At 41.2% G+C, this 25,710-nt stretch overlaps 1 protein-coding gene across 1 annotated transcript in view; it reads right to left on the reverse strand.

Moving 5' to 3' along the window:
- PITPNB (phosphatidylinositol transfer protein beta) overlaps positions 1-25,710 on the reverse strand; it is a 67,859-nt gene that overhangs the window by 22,855 nt on the left and 19,294 nt on the right. Inside the window, exons 4-7 of the mRNA XM_003938481.3 lie at positions 25,266-25,357; positions 24,599-24,606; positions 23,706-23,780; positions 21,677-21,760 (exon numbers count right to left, since the gene is read on the reverse strand). Of these exons, the coding sequence (XP_003938530.1) occupies positions 21,677-21,760; positions 23,706-23,780; positions 24,599-24,606; positions 25,266-25,357 (259 nt within the window). The remainder of the gene's footprint in view (positions 1-21,676; positions 21,761-23,705; positions 23,781-24,598; positions 24,607-25,265; positions 25,358-25,710) is intronic.

A 25,710-nucleotide genomic window follows, 5' to 3' on the forward strand; every position in this document is an offset into this window, starting at 1 on the left:
TTATTTAGGGTTCTAGTGTGTGTACATTCTGTTTCCCTTAGTATACCCTTTACCTGACAGAATGGAGGAAATGAAAAAAGAAAATCTTTTAAAATCCATCTGCTGAAAGTTCTCTTGTCATTACACACATACACACTCTTTCTCTCTCTCTCTCTCTCCAGAAAAAAAGATAAAATTACTTTTGAAGAGCCAGATCCCCGATTAAAATAATGGTAACAATAATAATTTATAATAATAATAATAATTATTTTTATTATTATAAGAGAGTTTGCAAGAGTAACTGCACCGTGGTTGGTTGGTCAGTGTAAAATACTGGAAAGAAGGGGCAGGGGAAGGAAGTCCCTTCCTTCTTGAGCAGACTTGTGAAGAGACCCCTTACTTAGTGAAAAATGCCCAGACAAGTCAAGATATGAAACCTTAACTAAAAACCACTGTTCTAGAGATAAGGGCAGTGCAAGCAAAGGCAAGAACTGAACACGCACTACAGTATAATAAGAACTTTCCACAAATCAAAAAGTATACACTGAGAAGCAGCCACTCCAAACTCAACAGCTACTCGGGCAGTGCATATGCCATGTTAATCATTCCTAAAGAGAAAGTTACAAAGTATGTGACACAAAGAAAAACGCTGAGTTCAGAGAGAAAACAAAACTTTAAACAAAGATAACTGTGTAGATACTCGACCCCGAACTTAAAGCCTCTCTAAAGATTGTCTACAAAAAGGACCAACAATAAGCTAAAATTATTAAACAAGCCAATTGAGCTGGCTATACTGGGTCTTAATGCTTTAAAACATGCAATGCGGCATAGCCACAGGCATCAGCATTACCAGGAACAACAAACTGGGATGGACAGTCTGCCAGGGGCTGGACAAGCGGACTTACTTCCCATGTCTGGGCACAGCAGCAGAAAGGTCAGTTACTGTCAGAAAGTATGAATTCTTAAACTTCAATTTTGAACTGCATCCTAAAAATGAACAACTCCACTTCTGATTGACAAAAGAATCTACTGTGTATACACATGCTTTTAAGACTTGGATTCACAATGAGAAATAAGCTACTCTATTAACCTAAATAAACGGGTAACACCATAAATCATTTTCTTCTAGGTCAGAGGCTTGGAATTAAAACCTAAAAGAAAGTTCATATTTTTCAAAAATTGAAAGTATTTAACATCATATCAAATAATCACTTCCAGCATCATTTTCCTCAATCAAAATCTAGTTATTGAACAGCCACCATATAGAAGATAGCCAGGAAATGTTATTAATACGAGGTAATTCAAGGAAACAGATGAAGTGAAGGAGAACCGACACAGCTCTGGCTCCGGAAGAGTCAGTCTAGTTGGGATACAGAAAGAGATGCAAGCCCCAGGAAGTACCTGTTAACTGCTACCAGAGGATGGAGACAGTTACTGTCAGAATCAAAGCCAAACAAAACCAGCCAAGGAAATGCACTTTTAAAATGTATTTTAAAATCATGTTTAACGGTAGAAAAATCTGAACTATGGATTCACAGAATCATAGAGGTGAAGTGAACCCGCAAGACCACCCAAGCTCCTTCATGTGACAGATGCTAAAACCACAGTCTGATGAGGAAGTCGCAGGGCTCACTGACCCCAGAACTTCAACTCAAGCCTCCTTAGCCTCAGGCCTGGGCATATTCTGGCACACCACGGAGGATGATGGCGAAAGGTGTCAACAAATGCCAGATAATCAAACCACATTTCAAAATACCAGGAAACCACAGCCCCTGAGACAGCAAAGAGAATTTTCCTATGAAGCACAACTATGTGTATATAAAACATCACACACATATACACAGATGTACATATGAAATCAGTCCTTCCTCTTTGCTTTTTCTCTTCTTGAATACGAAGTAGAAAATAGTAAAGATATTACACTGAAAACGTAACAAAACCCAATTATTAACAATAGCACTTAAACCTTGACAGATGAGAATAATGAATCTTGTCAAAACCCAGGAATTTTTGCTTTACGTTAGTCTAAATATGAAGAATACGTAAATGTTTAATCAGCTGAATTAAGCGGCAAGATATTAAAAAGCAGGAAGTAGCTTTTTAACAACCTCAGTTTTGTATTTCCACAACAAACATCTAATTTTTTGAACAGTATCTTCTTTGCTACATTTTCACTGTTGGGTATCTAGTTTGGTCTTGCTGTATTTGAAAACTGGCCGATTTATATCCGTATCACAATGAACAAATATATTCCTTCATGTATGACAGTTTCAGCATACAGAATGCAACCTCAGCTACCAATTATAGCTGCAAATGAGCAATAGCGTGGAATGAGACAGCCTGCTGGCTTTGTTAGTATTCTGTCTCCTTTGGGATCCCATGGGGAAAGGGGAGGCTCTGATGAAGAGAAGCCCTTGGCTCATGGTTTATTGTGCTTGCCACCAGCTGCAGACTTCTCATCTCATTAGTTCTTTTAGAATACTGTGGGTGAAGACAGCTGTAGCCTACTTGAGTCTTCAGCTCCTGGGTATTCTGAAGGCTGAATTTGCTATGCACTTTCTGTAATCCTTGGGAAAAAAAAGAAAGCAAATTCACCAGGCCAAGGAAATGCATTTTAAAAATGGGTTTTAAAATCATGTTTAAAAGTAGAAAAATCTTATTGCTAAGGTGCATTGTGTTTAAAATTTTTTATGATTCAATTTTAATTATCTATATAATGCCCAGAGGCCTGGCCGGGATGAGGGCTTAGCAAAACCATCATTATCAAGTTAGGTGTAATATCCCTAGACACTTACTTGCTCCACCAGTAACAGTGCCTGAGCAACAGAAACAAGACAATGGTATCAGCATAAGGTATATCTGGATTAGTGTTAATACAACTCTATTTAATTGAAAACTCTAAAAGCAAAAAAGGCAGGATACCCACTGGAGAACAAAATAAAATATGGTAAATAAATGGATTACTGAGTCTCCACACTGGAGCCACAGATACATTCATTAAATTCTTATAAATAGCTGTTTTCTGTCACTGGAATACAGAAGTTGTGCTACCTCTTGGGTGTACATCTGTTACTCACTACAGATCTTAACAGAAACTCTCAATAGAAACCAGATTCATTTCAAATACAAAGAATATTAGTTTCATGACTCTCTGAGCATAGTGGCTGCCCCCCAAAATGCAAGTACAAAATCTGTCTGTGCTGAGCCAAACTAAATGTCCTTGAGCCCAGATTTAACTCCTAATTATGAATGGGGAAGTGAGTAGGAGGTGGGGGGCAGGCTGGGAGAAGTTTCTTGACAGCTTGTGGAAAAATTGAGATGAGCTCCAGACACCAGAAACTGCTTAAATAACCATGCATGGGTTACCAGAGGTGAGGCTAAGTGTAAACTAAGAAAAAGAGTACCCAAACCACAAGCATTAGCAACTCCTTGGCACCTGCTTAGAAAAGATCAACCCCTATTTTCTACCCTGCAGAGAGGGGGTGTTTTACTGAGTAAACATAAAAACTTGAGAGAGAAATTAGGATCCTGCGGCCTGCTATATAAAATGCTTTCCTTTAGCATACAATGATCAATTAGGTGTCTATTAAAATAGCTCAAAGATCATCATTAAGTTTAAAATGCATAGGTACTGCAGTTCAACTCAGCAAGGCTTATTTCCTCTAAGCACATCGTAAAAATAAAGCCGAGGATGGGGGATAGAGCTGAATCAAATATGAAGATAAATAACACACACCAGTTATTCGCGATGCCCTGAATTTTCCAGTATTGCGGCACCTACATGAGTTCCTGGATCCGATCACTGCTGACCCTAATGCCAAACAAGTAACTGGAGCTGACAAAATTCACGCGAGACTCCAAAGAGTAAGTAAGCCCATTAAAAAAAAAAAATGTTTGCATTAAATTTTGCAATAGCAAATAACAGAGGTGTAAAGAGAAATAACATTTACTAACTTGTTTAAGAAACTGATTTCAACAGTTATTTTCAAATAAGCAGCTTTCTTTTCTATTTTTAATTACATCTCCCCAGTGACTCCTCAACCTTTCAGGTTCCCACAGAGTACCATTAATATAGTATAAGTAAATCTCATTAATTCAGGTCCTACTACCTTGGAATACATAACCATTCGGACAGGGGCTGGGCTGAAGTTTATCTTTGCATGATCTATGAAAAAAAAGATTTGCTACACAAATTAATAGAGTAACAAGATCTCCGGAGAGCTGTTTAAACAGTTCCGAAGTGTTTTAGAGCAATTCAGAAGCATTCATTTGCATATAATTATTATGCTAATTACAAATCATTCTTATCTATTCATTAAAGCAGATTCCCAAAGGACCACTAATTGTCAATAACTTGTTGGCCTAGTTTCTGTTCCTGAATGTACCTCAGAGGGACAAAACTGCATTAAAAAATATTCTATAATTCAGCCCTCTCATTAATCCTTACTGGCTTTTCACCAATGAATCCTAAAAGCTGAATTGTTAAACAACTGTATTGAGAACTGAAAAATGCAGTCAAATCTATACCCCTGAACGGAACACTTTTTTTGGGTAATCTTTCTGATCTCACAGAAACCCTCCATAGAGTCCTGAGACGGTGGGGGTGAGCCTGGCATGTGGGTGGTGGGGAGGATAGCAGAGCTGTCAACAGCTCTCTGCTAAGTGTTGCCACTGTGATCCACATGACGTGGCTCTGTCTAGAGCACTGCTAGGCTAGAGCACAACCTAACTAATAGCTCATTCCATTCTTTCTGATCTTATCCTTTTCACCAACACTGTCATGTTTATGAAGGCAGACCCCCAAAGCCTCTGGAAGGATACAAATTAAGAGAGAAAGAAATCGGAATTTCAGCCCCCAAAAAGGGTTACAACCAGATGACTGATGTGACACACTCTGTATCCTACAACACAGCAAGGAAACCAAACAGTTGTGCTCCAGGATTAGATGGGGAAGTGAGGTCCAAAGGAGCAAGCACTTGAGATTGCTGTACAGCCCAGAGCTACCGCAGCTAGTGGACTGCCTTAAGCAGCTGCCCATGGCTACAACCTAGCCCTCTCCGCAGGGTAGGTGAGGTTACTGGTTAGGGCAGTACATGCACAAATATACAATGTATTTATTATTATAATGTTGTATTTCTTATTAGCATATGTTTATATATCATTAACACTTAAGTATGAAGATATTAGCCAGGCGCAGTAGCTCACACCTGCAATTCCAGTACTTTGGAAGGCCAAGGCGGGCAGATCACGAGGTCAGGAGATCGAGACCATCCTGGCTAGCACAGTGAAAACCTGTCTCTACCAAAAACACAAAAAATTAGCCAGGCATGGTGGCACATGCCTGTAATCCCAGCTACTCAGGAGGCTGAGGCAGGAGAATCGCTTGAACCTGGGAGATGGAGGTTGCAGTGAGCCAAGATCAAGGCACTGCACTCTAGCCTGGGCAACAGAGCAAGATCCTGTCTCAAAAAAAAAAAAAAAAAAAAAAAAGACATTTCAAAGTCTATTCACCAATGAAATGAGTTTTAACAAGCAACTCAATTCCATAAAGGTGCTTGTTACACATTACATATTTTAAGATTATACTGCACACACCTGAAATGTAAGTGATATGTTTAGAAAAGTTTTATTTACAAAGATGCATGTTTCCTTAAATGATAGTAAATCACTGAACATATTATATCAATTTCCTTAAACTGAAATGGGGGAAAGCAGCCTATTAGGAGTTCAGACTGAGACCTCTCTCTCTGAATGTTAGTTCACGATTTGACCTTTAGCTTCTAAGTCTCAAGATCCCATTTACTCCATCAGCACTAAGTTAACAAATATTAAATATAAAAAAGTTAAAATATGAAAAAAAAATAAACATTTTTAAAGCAAGAACAAAATCCAATAAGCAGTATCATTCCTGCCACCATTTTGGGGCACACACTTCTGTGTCAGGCCCCACATCCTCCTAGTTAATGCTCGCAAACTTGAAATAAAGGTAACTATCACCACCGCTAGAGGCAGGGAAGTGAAATTCTTTGCCAGAGTCCAACATCCTTGAGCAGAAGAGCCGGGGCTCAGATGCTGTCCTGTCTGACACCAAAGCCAGCTATGATCCTTTATTGCCAAAATGTGATTTACACACTCTACTATTTAAGTACTTGAAGGGACGCTTGCTCCCTCTCAGCCTAGGAGAGCCTTCCCCAAAAGCAAGTTTATACTGCTGAAAGGGGACTTTTGTAAGAAAACGCACTTTAAAAACTTGACTTGGAGCTGTTTATACTTATTTCTTTAAAAATATCTGCCATGAGCTGCTCAAAAACATTTTCTGGCTCTGAGAGAATTTCATCCCCTCCAGAAGGAACTGGAGCAAATGCTATTCACACCCCCAACACCTCCATTACCCATTCTGCCTTTTTACTTTGAAAACAGGGAAAAAATTAGGAGTAAACCTTAAAAATGGATTCTAGTGAAAAAATATCTTGTACAAAACGTGCTTGTGCATGACTATTTTTAATACAAACTTTAAAACCTTTGATAACATTTAAGCAAGCATGAAATAAGCAATATGTTGTTTTCCCACAAGAGGGCACTGCTGCCCAACCATGCCTTCGAATGTAGTGGACACTCTCTACATCTACTACTGGAAGTGATCTGAAAGTTCGTGACCATGCAAGGCAGTGGAATAATGTAAAACACTTTCACATTTCTCTTTAATAGGAACCATGCCTACATTTATTTGTATCTTCTTTGAGGGTGGGGGAAAAAAATCTCTAACTTACTACAAAAGACCCTGACAACAGTCTGCTTCACAGTTTAGTAAAGGCGAGATGAGACAAGCATTTGACAGACAAACTTCTCAAGCATAAGGAAGATCACTGCTACCTCAAAACATGTATTTGAGATGCCTTCCCCCTACGTTCAGGAAAGCTACTATCACATGCATTCAGCTTGAGTTAGGAGCTGGGTCACGATTCTCAGGTCTTTAGTATGCACACACTTTAATAATGAGTTTTTGGAACTCTCTCACATGCCCTAGTGATAGGTTACACATTTGTAAGACAGAAACGAACGTCTAGGTTCATTTTAACAGCAAAAGGACATGGTACTCCACTGAGATCAAGTGTCTCTGCTCATGCCGAAGAAAAGAAGCAAAGCAGCATTTGGCAACCAGAGGCCTGGCTGGGCCTGGCTGGGTCTCAGCCACAGACTTCTAAGAAACAAAAGCTCTTTTCAGGTCTAAAGAGCCGGGTAGCCACCGCACAGCTCCAAGAAGCAGAAAGCCCTTCTTAGGAAATGAGCAGCAGCAGCTGGAACAAATGTGACATCTAAAACACAGGAGGTTCTTGAAAGCTGTTGACCATTTAGGGTGTCATCTACCAAAAATTAATTTGGAGGATATATTCGGTTGATCCATAAAGAAAATGTCATTTTTGTAGCTCAAAAGCTTACAAATATTAACAACGTCACATGGCTTCAACCAATATTTAACTTTTTCTGGTTGCGTTCCATCATTCTTTTTAATTTTGAAGAGAAAAAGGTTGTAATATTATAAAGATGATTTAGAGTGCAATTACGACGTTTCTAAAGGCAGTGTAGTAAAGCGTGTGTTACCAAGGCTATCTACTTAAATATGTAACATCTGGGCACTCAGAGAAGGTATGATGGAAAGGAGAGAGAGGCCAAATCCTTCTGAGAGCACAAGAAACAAACACTGCTTATAGTGTGACTAAAACCTACACGTCCGTAAGATTCAATCTCAGTAAATTAGACCAAATTTCATCCGTTTACCAGTATTTAGAAAACAGTATGTTTAAAAGGAACAAAATATCTTTTTTTTAAAACAATATACACCTGTGGTTTAAAACAGTAAGTGTCAGATTGCTCACTAAAAAACTCAATAATGGAACAACTGAAAGTATGGAAAAGCAAATCATTTCTATTCATTCACAAAGGCAACTGAAATGTCAAAAAAAACCAGGTACTGGCTTAGTATAGTCCTACCTTCAACTAAAACAGGACACTGTTCTTCCTACCAAGACATACTCACCCAAATAAAGAGCAAGGAAAAAGTACAAACTTTAAAAACCAATTCATTTTCTTTGACATCGCAATCCTTAAAAAGAAGAACCTGAGACTTCTACCAGCTGCTCAGAAAGTTTAGATGAGCCCAACAATCCCATGACAGTCCTTCGACAAGCAATTAGAAGGGCTGTTCACTTAGCAAACTCTGATCAGTCTTTGTACTTTGACTACGGCTGCAGCCTGGCGCCCAGCACTGTTCTGTACCAGCTATGAGGAAAATAACCCTCTGGCAAAGGAGCACTCACATACTACACAACCAATAGTCAGAAGCTGTAAGTCACTCAGACACACTTTAGCATGTTCGCTGATTAAGAATCTCACACTCTCTTTAGACAGATGCAATTATTCCTCTAACTGGAACGAGATTTGCCAGAGCAACACAGAACAAATAGTAAATTCCAATGAATGTGTATTAAATGAACAAATGAGAAAATGTAGGAGTGCTGTTCCCTGTAAGTATCCACACCAAAACACATCTTTGGGTCTCTAATCCTTTTATTCTATTGCACATATGCAGACTTCAAAATACATCAGAGTTCAGCAGTTGCGGGAGGAGGTGACCAAGACTGCTAATAAAAACTAGGGTTTCAGGGAACTAGAGAAGAGAGATGGAGGAACAGGTGCTGCCTGTTTCCTTCAAATAAATTAAGACTGCTCTTAATCAACATATTGCAAAGGAAGAAATATCATAGAGCAAAAAGATGTTCTAGAATGACAAAAATAAATTCAGCAGCTCTGCGTTCAAGTCCTGGCTCCCCTTCCACGGCTGGCACGGCTGGGGAGTTACAGCAGTTCCCTGAGCAACAAATCCCTTAATAGTAAAAATAAAGCTTAAGGTGAATATTGTCAGACCATGGCCTCCTTCTGCTTCCAAAATCCTACAAGGGGGGCTACACTACATTCTTCACCATTAATAATGTACACTGGAACACAGTTTCTCAAAGATGAGCAAGTGCAGGAACTGCCTACAGGAAGAGCCCTAGCCCTACTCCAGAGATTCTGAAAGGGGAGGGGGCAACCAATTTGCATTTCTAATAAGCTGTCTGTGGGCAGACCATCCTTGAGTACAAAGGGAGGGACTCAGGGTTTTGGCTTGAGTCCTAACTAAAGGCTTTGACAGGCAAGCTCTGAAGTTAGCCCAAAATGCTCCCAGTGACCTTCAGGGGCTCTAAAAAGAACCACCTCTTAACGTCCATGCAATGTTCAGAGAACTGGACTGGTGGGCAGACCTAGCCCACAGCTGGGACTCAGGCACATACAGACCTCCCTAAGGACCGTGGTCTCCAAAGGAGACCAGCCTGGGGACAGGACGGGGGGATGTGTGTGGGCTGCTCAGCAGACGTGGTGCAGCTCTTCAGAGGAGGCTGGGCTTCATCGGCAGCCCCATCCTCTCACTTGGGAGTGCCTGTGTCCTCCGGGGTATTAAGGAAACAACTGTGACTAGTGAGTGGACCCACAGCTCTGCCATAGGAGCTGGTGCACGAAGTGTTTCTGCTGGAAAGAGATGTTGCAAACTGGTCCAGAGTCTCAACAGCAGCAACAACCCCAGGACCAGAAGGCTGGCTGCCCGGGGCAGGCAGGAGGGCTCCAGAAGGGACTGTAGCACTCAGGGCCCAGAATTGTGTCCCCATTACCCCCTAGGGGGGACATCTGCAAATGAAGAAAGCTACCAGAAAAAACGATGGAGATTTTGGGTACATATGACAATGGAAATTATACTCAAGGGCAGGTAAGAGGCACATGGGAGTGACAACTAGGGTGAAGTTAAAAAAGACCAAAGATGGAAGTGGCTTGAATAAAATCTGAGCTTTATCTTAGGAGCCCAACAAACTTACTGGGTAGCACACAAAACAGGGGTTCCTCTTAGCTCTGCAGGGAAGTACCCTATCAATCAGAGCATGCCCTGCACATTCTGTGACCCACAAATATATGGCACACGAGTTTCTAGCTTGTGTCTCTTCCTTTCAGGAGCATCGTCCTCAGCGATGCTGAAATGCTATGGTCATGGCACTGTGGTCACACAATGCTAACACTTGCTCTTCAACCGTCTCGTTTAGAAAACATTCCACCATGAATTGAAGCATTACACTCAAACATGCTGAAAGATAAGGGAAATTTTTCATTCTCTCTTTAAATTCGCTTCATTTTAATATTAAATAGATCCAGATTTTTAAACTACATATCTCAAACAATTTAATGCTTTTATATCATTAATATTTCCTTACTATTAACATGTAAAAAAACAGATGTTAAAGTGCATCACTTTTAGGTATGTAAGCCTTAATATTTTGAATTAACATTATTTCTACTTAAAAAGTACCTTGGAAATTATAAAAATAAGGTCACATACTATGTACGATAGAGGAAGGCTGATACAATCCTTTCTTGTTACACATAAATATCTAAAAATGTGGTTCCAATTTCTTTTTTTTCCTAAACCATGCTCATTTTCTTTCAAATTGCTTCCAAAAACGAAGGTCTTTCTGATGCTAATCGTGTGTATACTTCGGCTTACACTTTAAAGAGTCTTCCTCTCCTGGGAAGTGACTTTTGTATACAAATCATGGAAAACTACTTAGACAAAGTGCTGGAGATGATTAAAAAGAGCCAGATTCAAATTTATACCTTAAAAAAAAGCAGAAGCAGATGTCAACTGACTCATTTGTGTATATTTTGGAAATGAGCTGAAGATATGCATGTGCATTTCATCAGGACATTTAAGGGATCCTAAACTTTTTACTGTGGTTGTGTATCAGTGACAACTTTAATAATTAAAAAACTTTAAAACCTACACTGTGGCATTTTATACCGGATACTCCTGGCTCTTACTACCATTTGATCTAACCAAACACTTTTTAATCTAACCAAAAAGGTATTTGCTCATTTAGAAACAACACTCAGAATTTTTATTTTCTTGAGACAGAGTCTCTGTTGCCCAGGCTGGAGTACAGCGGCATGATCAGAGCTCACTGCAGCCTCGAACTCCTGGACTCAAGCAATCCTTCCACCTCGGCCTCCCACAATGCTGGGATTGCAGGCGTGAGCCTCCATGACCGGCCACAACTTTTAGAATTGAAGGCACATAATATGTAACTTATTATCTAGAATTAGCAAACAAGGAATTAAAGTAGCATTTTATTTGTTCATTTACTATTTGAACAATAAAAACTTGAACTCCTCCAAAAATATACTAGAGAGAAAAAAACATTTGCAAATTCTCTCTGGTCTACCAAACCTTTATGGAAGCGCTTACTCCACACCATGCATCCAGCATGTTGCTAGGTCCTGGAAACAGAGATGATGAGTGCAGTACAGTCCTGACCGCCAGCAGGCACCCAGCTTACTGAGGAAGACTTTTCAGGAGTGATGCTTGGCTTCAAAACCAGGGTCTGAGGATGGAGAGGGTGTGAGGGTAAGCATGTGTGTGCTGCTGGAGCATGGTGTACTACTCTGTGGCTGCTGGGATGCCAGGCAGAAGGACCCTTCCCTCTTAAAGGATGTAACACCTTAGCAACACTTTGCTACAATGCCACTTTCTCTTGAAACAGGAAATCCGTTTCATATGGTAGATACATTCTAAAGGGACAAAATAAATTAAGTGGGACATTTATGCAGAAATCTCAGACTACTTGGCTTGTTTCATCAGGAAGTGATGCAGCTTCTAGAATATTAGCGCAAACAGTGGCTAAAGCAATAGTCATTACAGACTCTCCACAAGTCATCAACAAAAAGCCCTAATGACCCATACATTTCCATACACATGATTTCTGTAGCAAATTACTATGTGATCCTGGGTCACACTGACAGATTTTTAAAAGTAATCCTCGTTCCTAGAGTTACTGTGACAATGTCACCCTCCAATTATGTATACATGTCAAATCATCCACCCAAGTGTTCAGTTATGCCATGAGTCGAATTGCATCTCTTCTCTGTGTGGTGAAGTATAGTTCATAAGCACTACCAAAAACAGCAAATCTACAAGAGTGGTATACAAGCCAGCTGACAACAATCTCTCTGAATTAAAATGTTTTAGGGCTGTATTTGCATTAAAACTCACTTGCAGTTAGAGAAAGCTCCCACCAGGTGGAGTTTCGAATTCTTGGTTTCTTGTACTCCCAACTATTTGTCCTGACTGATTACGAGGACTTGCCTATAAATTCACGCAAATTTAATAATGCAGCTGTTTTCTTTCTTTTCAAAAGCACGTAATATGAAGAAAAGAAATACAACCATTTAACTTTTTTTTTTTTTTTTTTAATTAGTTTACTCAAGAAAAACCACAGAAGGTCATGAAAAATCACTGATTAAGTGAGGCTGAGACAAAAACCTCCAGGAGCCCAGATGCCACAGTATGAACTTTGAGGATCACTATACCTTCAGAAGGTCTTCCGAATTTTCTTTTTCCAAATTACCACCAACACATTCATTTGAGGGAGAAAGGATCAAATCACGAACTTTTAAACTGGGTTAAGACTATACACAGTGACCCACCTGACTTCGGATATTCAAACCTGCATAGGTGACCATATACCTCAGAGGAACATGCACTCCCAGCAATCACACGATCTCCCATTCAGAAGGTGCTTCCCTTGGGCCATAAAAACAGTGTTGAGAAAGGCGCAGGCTCTAGCCATAGCCTCCTAGCACAGGCCCAGACGTGACGGCGATCTCGTGAAAGGGGGTCATTCCCTGTTTACAGAGCAAGAGTGAAGCTCCCAGCTGAGATGCAGGGTAAGAGCTGGGGCTGTCTGAAGGGGTAGAATGTGGGTCTGGCCATTAGCCATTCCCTACCCAACGTCAGCCTCCACAAGTTGTCCTCTGGTCCCTGGCACAAGGCAGACTCAGCAAATCTAGGACGGGAATTCTGCCCCAATATTCCCACCCACGCCACCTCCCCAGGTCTAACACGTGACCCAATCCCTGGGGTGCAGACCCGCCCCCACCCAATCGCACACCCACTCGCTGGCATATTCATCGTTAGTAGCTCTCAATTCTAGTGTCACTCCAATCCTTAAAGAGTAAGTTTTAGGCACTAAACATTGACTCGTGGTACGGCAGATGCATTCTAAAGTGAACCCCTCCCTGCCATGATTCATGCTCATAAAATTCCCTCCCATTAAGTGCAAGCAGAACCTCTAACTTGCTTCTAAGCCACAGACTGTGGCAAAGGTAATGGGAGGCTATTCCCTTAACTAAGCAAACTAATCAGATCACATGTCCAGGCCACTAAATACGCAGTGATCTGTTATGCAGCAACAGAAAACCTACAGCTGGTGAAAGGAGTTTATTCCCTCATCTACTGCACACACCTCTGTCAGACATCAACTCTTCCATCCCATTCCTGTCCTGAGGAAAATCACAATTAACAGCATCTTATGCATTCTTTTTGATAATCCACACATAACTAAGCAAATATATTCACATACAAAGATAGATTTTTTGACCAGGCACGGTGGCTCACGCTGTAATCTCAGCACTTTGGGAGGCCAAGGCGGGTGGATCACAAGGTCTAGAGATTGAGAACATCTTAGCCAACATAGTGAAACCCCATCTCTACTAAAAATACAAAAATTAGCTGGGCGTGGTAGTGTGCGTCTGTAATCCCAGCTACTCAGGAGGCTGAGGCAGAAGAATCGCTTGAATCCAGGATGCGTAGGTTGCAGTGAGTGGAGATCACACCACTGAACTCTGGCCTGGCGACAGAGCGAGACTCTCTCTCTCTATATATATATACATATATTTATATTCATATATACATATTTTTACTCCCTTTTATGATAACAAATGGAAGCATATTATACATACTTCTTTTCCTCCCTCCAGATTATCCTGACAAGGATTCACCATCAGTACAAGCAGAGCTCACTCCCTTTTAATGACTGCACTGAACTTCATCCTATGAGTGCACCATAATGTTTTTACTCAGTTCCCGATTGATAAAGAAACAGACTTCTACTCTTAGGTTTATACACCTGCCACTTCACAGTGGGTAGAGTCAATTGCTAGAAGCAGACTTTTGCTGGGTCAACAGGCTATGTACACTTGTGACTCTGTAATGTACACAGTTCTACCAACTGATACTCCCACAGGCAACGTATGGGAGTGCCTGATTCCTCACCCCTTGCCAAGCCAGGTGCTATCAAAAGGACATCAAATTGATTTTGTATTCCAGTACAAACTCTTGGCTCACAGTGTCTAGCTTCATCATGATCCTCAAGCTCATCAGGTTCATCTGACCAATATTTACCAAGGGCCCACTCTGTGAAAAGGGAACAGGTTGCTAAACAAAGAGAGCAAAACACACCAATGAAATGAGCAAAAGTTTCTGAAATTCGGCAGAGAAGACGGCTTCCAACCTGAGCGAAATCTCCCCGGAGGAGGTGAGCTCCGACCTATCTAGATCCTGAAGGACATGTCGACTTTGGACAGAGAGAAAGGAGTCCCATGAGAGCAAGCAGCGCGTCGGAATGGGAAAGCACAGGACGTGGTCCATGGCAGAGCAGTGCGGGGAGACAAGAGAATGCTCAGGTGGCAGCTCGAAGAGAGACTGCCCCGGCAAGGCCTGAGCTAGAAGAATCAGTCAGCAAATAGAACGCTCATCTGAGAGTTGGGATTTCCACTTTTGGCATGAGCTAAGCGATCATGAGAAATACTAGCTTACCTGGGCTTCAGGAGGTTAGTCCTGAAACTGAACTTTCTGTAGCTGCAGAACTGTGTGTTCAAAGTAAATCTTACAGTCAAGAGTAACGACAGTCTGAATGCAAGGAGGTTCCCTCAGCCCAAAAAATGACTCCAGTTCAACGTCAGCTGGTGCCCCGGACCTTCATTTCTATTCTGCGTGCCTATGACTCATTTATTAACAGGAATTCACTGAGTACCTACTACATTTCAGACAGTGTTATCGGATGTGGGGAGACAGGGGCTAAGGGTACAAAGACTCCTCTCTCTGAGGTTTGATTTCTACTTGGAAGGGGGAGAGAAAAACGAAGAAATAAACGTCTAATGTATCGGAGCAACAAGCGTGAAGGAATGAGGAAAAAGAGTAATGATTGTTCCACTTATCAAAACTCTGCACGCCCTCGTGTCGGGAGGCTTCCCTTCGGCCTTTTCCGCTTTGCCTTCTTACAGATCGTCTGCTCTCTTCTCTGAAATCCTACAGCATTCTGAGTCACGCTGTGAGCCTTTGCCACTTGTTCACTACTTCACTGTACTGGGCTTGTCTTGCTAAGTCTCTTGTGGGTGCTATACAAATCCTCAGCAGCCGCCACGGTGCTGCACGCACAGCACTGCCACACACCGCACGGGCACTCAGGACTACCGATTGCTGTGACAAATTACCATTCTAGAACGTCAATGTGTTCTTCCCTTTCTCAACACTGTAGACTAGAATATTCAAGTGACAAAATTACCTAAAGGGCAGAATGAAATGAACAAACGAACAACAGAAAACCAAATTGAATCTGGTAAGAAGTAGTGACCACCGGGAGCAAGATCCAAGATGGCTGATCACTAGCAGCTCGGGATTGTAGCTCCCAGTGAAAGCGCAAAGAACGAGAGGACGCCACACCTTCACATAAATTCTTGTTGCTCACACACCAGGAGATTCCCAGCAGAGGAGCCCCACGGGTCACCAGTGCGACTTTTGTGACCGGCGAGGCGATTTTGCCGGCGCCTCGGAGCGTCGGTTCCTGGTGCAGAGTCAGAAAAGCACCATCCATCTTAACGCCGCTGATTTGGTCGGCGCAGTGGGTTGCTCAGATTTGGGCGCTGAGAATCAATAAGTCGGACGTCCACTCAGAAACCCAATTACAAAGACAGTAAATACAAAGACCACAGATGGATAAATCTACAACGAAGGGAAGAAAACAGCCAAAAAAGGCTGAGAATACCCAAGATCAGAACGCCTCTCCCTCAGCGGGGGATCCCAGTTCCTCATCAGCAACGAAACAAGGCTTGATGGAGAACGAGTGTGTTCCAATTACAGAAGCAGGCTTCAAAATGTGGATAATAAGAAACTTCTGTGAATTAAAAGAACTTGTTCTAACCCAATCCAAAGAAACAAAGCACTTTGAAAAAAGGTTTGACGAAATGTTAATAAGAATACACAATTTAGAGAGGAAATAAGTGAATCGATGGAGCTGAAAAACACAATACGAGAACTTCGTGAAGTATGCACAAGTTTTAACAGCCGAATTGATCAAGCAGAAGAAAGGATATCAGAGGTCGAAGACCAACTCAATGAAATAAAACTAGAAGACAAGATTAGAGAAAAAAGGATAAAAAGGAATGAGCAAAGTCTCCAAGAAATATGGGACTATGTGAAAAGACCTAATCTACGCTTGATAGGTGTACCTGAATGTGACGAAGAAAATGAATCCAAGCTGGAAAATACGCTTCAGGACATTATTCAGGAAAATTTTCCCAACCTAGTAAGGCAGGATAATATTCAATTCCAGGTAATACAGAGAACACCACAGAGATAATTCCTCAAGAAGAGCAACTCCAAGGCACATAATCGTCAGATTCACCAGGGTTGAAATGAAGGAGAAAATACTAAGGGCAGCTAGAGAGAAAGGTCAGGTTACCCACAAAGGGAAGCCTATCAGACTCAGAGCAGATCTCTCGGCAGAAACCCTACAAGCCAGAAGAGAGTGGGGACCAATATTCAACATCCTTAAAGAAAAGAACTTTCAACCAAGAATTTCACATCCAGCCAAACTAAGCTTCATAAGTGAAGGAAAAATAAAGTTTTTTGTGAACAAGCAAGCACTCAGAGATTTCCTCACCACCAGGCCTGCTTTATAAGAGCTTCTGAAAGAACCACTACACATAGAAAGCAACAAAGAGTATCAGCCTTTCCAAAAAACACCAAAAAGTAAAGAGCATCAATATAATGAAGAATTTACATCAACTAATGGGCAGAATAGCCAGCTAATATTAAATGGCAGTATTAAACTCACATATATCATTATTAATTCTAAATTTAAATTGACTAAATCCCCCAATCCAAAGACAGATAGGCAATTTGGATAAAAAACTAAAACCCATCAGTATGCTGCATCCAGACCCATCTCACATTCAAGGATACACAAAGACTCAAAACAAGGGATGGAGAAAGATTTACCAACCAACCAGAGAGCTAAACTAAATAAAAAGCAGAAGTTTTACAATTTTTGCCTCTGATAAAATAGTCGTTAAAGCAACAAAGATCAAAAGAAGCAAAGAAGGACATTCTATAATGATAAAAGGATCAATGCAACAACAAGAAGAGCTAAAGATCCTAAATATATACGCACCCAATACAGGAATACCCAGACATACAAGACTTATAAAGAGACTTAGACTCCCACACAATAACAGTGGGAGACTTCAACATTAACATTAGACAGATCAATGAGACAGAAAATTAACAACGATATCCAGGACTTGAACTCAGATCTGGAACAAGTAAATGTAATTAACATTTATAGAACTCTCCACTTTAAATACACAAAATATACACTCTTATCAGTACCACATCATATCAACTTAGACGTTTAAACGAAATGTTGGTTGGCTCCTTGTTTGTTACTCTCTTCCCTCATTTTCTTTCATGTCTCCATTATTAAGGACAATTATAGGCATACCCATATTTAGACTGCATTCTAGCCCGGGCAATAAAGCAATACCCCCATTCTTTCTCCCTCTTCCTCTTTCTCTTTCTTCCTCTTCTTTATTCTTTTTCTTATTATTCTTTCTTTCTCAAAAAAAAAGAAAAAAGAAAAAAGAAAAGTAGAGACCACCAGGTGGTCCAGGTGTTTGCGATGGAAGCTAATCCTAAAACATTAACTAGTCAGGCCAAAACAATGGGGTGGAACTCACAGGGGTAAAGCGTGAGGGCGGCTGCGGATGCCCAGGAAAGTGGACGAACCAGGATGTGCAGAAGAGCAGAGCAGACCCCAGGTCTCTGCGCCACTACATCTCATCATCGCCTCCTCTCTGAAATGGGGGTCTGGTCCTCCCCGCACCAATCTTAGCAGCTCAATGCTCTGCTCTAGGCTTAAAAAATGGCAAGGGCACCTTTGCCACCAAAAAGCTCCTTTCCCTTTCTTTCTGTAACAGAGAAATGTGCATAATGGAATTTTTTTTCATGTCAAAGGGTCTGATAATCCTTACATATCAGTTCTTTATCCCCAACTGAGAGAGCACATTAGACAAAAAGCTACCGACACAAAGGTTCACAGCAGCACTAGTCACAATAGCCAAGACGTAGAAAAAAACCAAATGTCCATCAACAGACGAATGCATGAACAAAATGCGGTCTATCCATACACTGGAATACTACTCAGCCATAGATAGGAACGATGTACTGACACGCACTACGAAGGTGAATCTTGTAATCAAATGCAAAGCATAAGAAAGAAGCCAGCCACAGAGACCATGCATTGCATGGTTCTATTTCTACGAAATGTGCAGAACAGGCAAATCTCAAGAGAGAGAAAACAGGTAGCAGCTGCCAAAGGTTAGGGGGAAGGAGAATAAGGGAGTGACTGTTCGTGAGTACAGGGTGTCCTTTTGGGGTGATGAAAAGGTTTTGCCACTCGACAGTGGTGATGGCTGCAGGACACTGTTAATGTACTAAATGCCACTGAATTGTACATTTAAAGAGGGCTAAAAGAGTACACTTTAGGTTATACGTATTTTATCCCAGTAAAAAAATAATTCCTGTAAATCCAATAAACTTCAATATAAATTTATATCTTACTAATCTCTAAAACGTAACTTGGGAAATGGGAGCTAAGAACACCAAAAAACCACACATACACAGGTTGTGGTTAGTTCCCAAACAATGCGTGGTGTAGACATAGACTCTCGGGACTCTTGTACTATTGGAGCTGATCATAATGACAATTACTGCTAGCATTTACTGAACTACGCACTGGCTCTATGACACGATTTGGCTCTGTGTTACCACCCGAATCTCATCTCAAACTGTAATCCCCACATGTTGAGGGACGGAGGTGACTGGATCATGGGGGCAGTTTCCCCCATGCTGTCCTGGTGACAATGAGTGAGTTCTCCCAAGATCTGTTTAAAAGTTCCTCCTCTCTCCTCCTCTCTCTCCTGCCGCCATGTAGATGTGCCTGCTTCCCCTTCCCCCATGATTGTAAGTGTCCCCAGGCCTACCCAGCCATGCAGAACTGTGAGTGAATTAAACCTCTTTCCACTATAAATTACCCAGTCTTGGGTAGTATCTTTACAGCAGTGTGAAAAAAGACTAATACACTCTAAGTACTCACGTTTAATCCTGTAAGATAATGACTCTCATTTTACACAAGATAGTATAGGCAAAGAGAAGCTAGCCAAACTGTCCAAGATTAAATAGCCAGCAGGTGGCAGAGCCTCAGCATGGAAATCCGAAGTCCACCTAGTTTCAGAATGACGTCTTAGTCACAGGTCCATGCGTCACAACACAGACCCTCCTGACCTGGGCCCAGTCCCGTCTTTCACTAGCTATCCACCCCACACATCGCCACTCCACACGGAGAACGAGCTCCCCAGCCTGTGCATGTGCGGTGCCTTCCGCCTGCAGCACCCATCTCAAGTGCTGCTGCCAAGTATCCAGTGCCTCCTGTCCTCTCTGAAGTCTCTGCTGAGGCAGAGGGGATGGGAACCAGGGCTTCCAGGGCTCTTGTGCAATCTGCCCTTACGCTGTTCTTTCCACCAGCATTCAAGCCTGTAAACACTGCCCATTTTCGCCTGAGGACGGGAACAAATAATTTTTATGCCTCCAGCAAAACCAAAGGCGTCCTGTACTCTGCTGGTGAACAACACAGAACGCAAACCTATGAACCACAGACTGACTCAGCCGAGCCGTTTTGTTTGGTCATCACCACATTTTCAAACACTAACAACGTAATGGGAACGCCTTCCCCAGGGCACCCAGTCCTGGTGTGGCATACTACTGCTTGGTATTTTTGTGACGGGCAGCTCCAGGCTTGTAAGCCGTCCCGACCTAGCCATTAACTGACTCACTCATTACTCCCAATTACTTCTCTTCCCATCATTCTTTCTCATATGGTAAACCTCAGCTATAAATGATACCAAGAGAAATAAAAGAGCATAACAGATAAATAATTTCATTTCTATAGATTTTTTAAAAACTCCCTATATAATGTCAAAGGTAGAAATATCTCTAAAATTGAAACAACTTCAAATCACGGCAAAACTAAAATTTAAGACATAGAACAAAAGTCCCTTATCAGTGCTCACACCTCTAAGCAAGAAAGGGGCCCTAGCAGAGTTGGCCCAGCCTGGCACAGGGTCACTGCTGGCACTCTCAACCCCAGCAGCTTCTGAGAAAAGGTCAGGGACCTTTGTTTAGGCAAGTTTACCTTTAAATTTCAACACCCAAACCAGACATTTTGTGTTTGACTTATTTCTGTTTGGCTTACAACACTGCCCAAGTTCAAGGAACAAGCACCAAAAACAGAAAGAGAATGGGATGCCTACTGAACACGCTGTGCTTGACCATGACAAAACAAACAGTGCCACTCTCAATCCAAAGCTCTAGCTCTCTAGACTAGAGGAAGAGGACCAGTGGCTGTATTTCCATGTGCCCCGTAAAACCAAAGCAGCATTTAACACACTTAAAATAAGAACCGTATTAACATTCACAAACTTAGGCAAGAGAGATGGGGGTCTTATTTTTGTTTTTTTGAGATAGGTTCTTGCTCTGTCACCCTGGATGGTGTGCAGTGCTGTGATCGTGGCTCACTGCAGCCTCAAACTTCTGGACTCAAGCAATCCTCCCATCTCAGCCTCCCTATGTAGCTGGAATTACAGACACGTGCCACCACACCCAACTAATATATATATATAATGTATATATTTTTTAAGAGACAAAGTCTCACTATGTTGCCCAGGTTTGGTCTCAAGCAATCCTCCCTCCTTGGCCTTCCTAAGTGTTGGGATTACAAGTGGAAGCCACTGCACCCAGCCTAAAACAAAAGTATTAATCTGACATGAGGAATAGTGTCTTTACTTATGGGAAAACATTTTTTTTATTAAGTCAAAAGCCAGGATTAGAAATATTTACATCTAATAGCATTCAAATAGAAAGCTAAACGACTATAAAATTAAAATACTCTACACCTACTTCTGCGATCTAAAAGAAAATTTTTAAAACGATACTCTACACCAACTATTTTCCACAAATAACAACTGTAACTGAGTTACTAAATACTTGCATGCAAATTAAATTTTTGCCTTCTTAATCACACTTGAAAAGTAAAAGGAATCTACATCATTTAAAGAAGCTCAAGGGAGCATTCTTTTGTAAACCATGTGTTTTGTTTTGTTTCTCAATGAAAACAACCTACATTTCCCAGGTATGTTGCAACTTCTTAAAGGGATCGCTTGTACAAAGGCAAAATCCACACAGAAAACAAATTGCCTTCTCTCTTACCCTGGTCTCTTTGCTGCACACACCTACTAGACTACACTCCGCTCATTTTGACATAGAAATATAGGCCATACAATAAAGAAAGGAAATAGTTTATTTAACTTAATCCCAAATGTGATCGTAGAAAATAATTTTTAACTGTAAAAGAAAACAGGTTAAATGTCACTGAGTAATACTTACTGCTGGTTCAACTTGACTTCTATCTGCAATATCTATATGGACAATTTCAACAGTTTTCCATGTGTTTGGATCTAAACCATGTACCTACCAATGACAAAGAGAAAAGAAATAAAACAAACTGTAGATTATTCTATTACGCTTAGATATATAGTCTTTATCTTGGGTCTCTCAGGGTACATTATAAGCAATTAAAAGTCCCAAATTATTATTTCATTATATTAGCTGTCTGATGTTTTGCAGGATCTAGAAATCTTTTGTCATCACTGCAACAAATAATAAGGGGTAAGAGAATGAGGATGATGGCAAATAAATAAAAACCTGTCAATATTATCTTCCGAGAGTCCTCACAAATGATATATGAAACAAAACATACCAGCCCTATGTTCAACCCAAATGATACACAACACAGTCCTTGTAACCAACCAAGTCCTATACAGATACAAGGTGACACTACAAGTTACATTCAAATGACGTACTACATGGTCTAAAATCTCTCCAAAATTTGATTAACCTAAAGCTACTCAGTTTCAGTATGATACCAAATCCTCTATAAGGCATATCGATCGATCGTTTATTTCTGAAATGCCATCTATGAACCAATTAGGAATTATCTGAAAACTGCCAACGATCTGCCCATTTAAAAGCTGAACATACCAGATTAAATCATTATATATTAAAGCACACCAAATCATGTCATCTAGATTCTAAATTTTAGAGGGTTACTATGAAAAACAACATAAAGGCTGGGTGCAGTGGCTCACACCTGTAATCCCAGCACTTTGGGAGGTTGAGGCAGGCAGATCACCTGAGGTCAGAAGTTCAAGACCAGCCTGGCCGACATGGTGAAACTCTGCCTTTAATGAAAATACAAAAGTTAGCCAGGCAAGGTGGTGCACGCCTGCAGTCCCAGCTACTTGGAGGCTAAGGCAGGAGAATCGCTTGAACTCAGGAGGCAGAAGCCGCAGTGAGCAGAGAGTGTGCGACTGCGCCCCAGCCTGCACAACAAGGTGAGATTCTATCTGGAAAAAAAAAAAAAGGAAGAAAAGGAAAACAACATAAAAATGTCACTTGAAAGAACAGTCAAATACTACAGATCAAAATTCCAAGTTCTATTAATTGGTATCAATAACGTAAGAGCACAGTAATAGAACAGTAAAAACAGAATTTGCCACAATGATTAACTTAGTCTCCTATAATAACGTATCATCAGGTTGGAACAGATCTCTACTGGAATGAATGCGCACCAGAAAACAGAAACTGCCGAGTCCCACCCCTAGAGACTCTGGTCTGGAAGTTCTTAACTGAGTCAGGTTATCTGCATTTCAAGCCAGTCCCCAGAGACTGTGCTGCTGCTGGCCCATCTTGTGGTCTCAAGACCACAGTTTTGAGAACTGCTGGACCAAGGGCATCAACCTATACAAAAGGCCTTCCCAAGTTTCATGACAAACCTTACCAAAAGTTAATGATTACATTTCTTTGAGTCCTGACTCAAAGATGTTCTTGAATCTTAGAGATTAATGTACACCAACTTACAAAAATCAAGAGCTTTTCCACATTTGTGTAATTATTCACACGACTTGATCCCTCCTGCTTTTTGGTCATTTCTCTGACATCAGCCCATACTCTAGCAAAGCAGACAGTAGGTAAAAATTAAAGCAATCTACCCTGCTATGCAGAGCAGCTCTGGCAAACCCTCAGAGATGAAAGCAATCTAATTAGCAAAACTAATGGCTAAAACCGGGCTTTGGTTTATCAGTGAATTATACCCACGCTCTCTTTGTCTCAGATAAAGAGAGCTGCTGATCAAAACAGCAACTTCACCAAAGTGAAGGGGAGGGCAAGGGGACTGACAGGGAAAGCTCATTTGGCTTCTGGCCGCTTGCCTGCCTCACCTCAATTTGACACGGCTTGGTGTGGGCAGATACTAGCCTAACACAGGTGACATTACTTTGGTGATGACAAAGTGAACAACATACAGGATTCTCTTTTCCAGGGACTTCTGTACTAAAAGTGCAGAGTTGACACTTACATTTTCTAATGTTCCCAAGTCTGGTTTGTGCCATGTTTCGATTTTAATGAAGAAATCATCTTTCATATATTCATTCTGCAGAAAAACACAACAGGAAAATGATAGTGATCTTCCACCTGTTCCGTGGTGCCACATCTGAGGGAGCTTTTCCCACTATGGGCATCCAGGCTTTGACTCTACAAGGAAACTTGATCCTCAAGTGACAAAGAATCATTAGCTACCGATTTTTGTAGACTTGTCAGGCAAACCAAATGCTGCATGCTTTTAAATAATTCAAACAATCCTACTTGCCACGCAGCATACTGGGCTAATAAAGAAGCTGGGAGGTCCGGTAAGCAAACAGGGCATTTGAAAGAAGGAAGAAGGGCCGGGCGCGGTGGCTCAAGCCTGTAATCCCAGCACTCTGGGAGGCCGAGGCGGGTGGATCACGAGGTCAAGAGATCGAGACCATCCTGGTCAACATGGTGAAACCCGGTCTCTACTAAAAATACAAAAAATTAGCTGGGCATGGTGGCGCGTGCCTGTAATCCCAGCTACTCAGGAGGCTGAGGCAGGAGAATTGCTTGAACCCAGGAGGCGGAGGTTGCGGTGAGCCGAGATCGCGCCATTGCACTCCAGCCTGGGCAACAAGAGTGAAACACTCCGTCTCAAAAAAAAAAAAAAAAAAAAAAGAAGGAAGAAAAGCAAAGTAACATCAACAGGGAGATTTTGAGACGAGGGCAGAAAGAGCCCATGAGTACTGGGAACATGTGTTAGAGGGTGGGGGCCGATGGAGCGGACACAGGAGGGAACCATGCAGGGATGGGCAGTTAGCAAAGAATGGTTGAAAATAATCACTGTGTAAAACAAAGGTTAAAGATGAAAGTAAGAGACACAAAAATAGTTTTACTCACCGTTACAACTGAGGCATGATGGAGAGGCAGGTAATAAAAGGAGAAAATTTTCAGAATATTAATTGGAGTCAAACAATCTGTTCCAATACTTAATGTCACAAAGACTAAACTATCTGAAAACACAACATTTATTTAGTAGCTATGTTTGCAAAACAGTTTCTACAAAAGTGATACTATATGGTACATTAATTTAGATTATGGAGTACAAATAAAATATGAATAATTTTTAAAATAATGCTAAAAAGACTAATGTCACACAAAACATTATTTATAAGATCAATTTAGCAAATGATAGGATGCTATTTCAGAAGTCTGTCCTATTCCTCCTCTATTATATAGCAATGTAAGTAAAAATACTGTTGAAATGCACAAAAAGACACTTCTGAGTGTGAATGACCTTTCTTTTGGTTTACCCCTGGAGCCAGCATAGTCAGCAAGGACCACAATGTGGCTGCCATGTGGGAATGAACTTATGCCTGACACAAAGTTCTGCAGGGAGGAACCCAATGCAGTCCTTCGTCTGACATCATTTTGGCAGTTGACTGTCCAAAAACCCAAGGAAGACCTTGCTCAGTGTAACCCTTCTCAAAGACACTGGTACTGAACTGAGACTCCCTTCTCATCCTCATGGTGGAGGGGTGAAATGGCTGCTGGGGACCAGGCTTACTTGTTCTACAGTAGGGGTATGCATTCCAGGCTTTCTCATGAAACACCAAGGAGCCCTCGGGAGCAATCATCCTCACGAATGTAGGAACTTTGCTGGGAGAAGAGAGACACTGGATATATTTAACAGCACCATCAATTCTTTCTTGGTATCTATCAAACTGCTTGAAAGAGTACAGCAATCAAAGGTGACCATGCTCTAAGTTTGATAAACTAGTTTATTTCAATCCCAAAGTAATCCAGTAGAAATGAATATATAATCTTTTACATTTTAAATAAAAATGATTAAGAATATTTAGCTGCGCATGGTGGCTTATGCCTGTAATCCTAGCATTTTGAGAGGCTGAGGCAGGAGGATAGCTTGAGCCCAGGAATTTGAGACCAGCCTGGGCAACATGGTGAAACCCTGTCTTTACAAAAAATACAAAATTAGCCAGGCGTGGTGGCAC

The sequence above is a fragment of the Saimiri boliviensis genome, chromosome 21 (assembly GCF_048565385.1).
Source record: "Saimiri boliviensis isolate mSaiBol1 chromosome 21, mSaiBol1.pri, whole genome shotgun sequence".
In the NCBI taxonomy this organism is placed as follows: Eukaryota; Metazoa; Chordata; class Mammalia; order Primates; family Cebidae; genus Saimiri; species Saimiri boliviensis.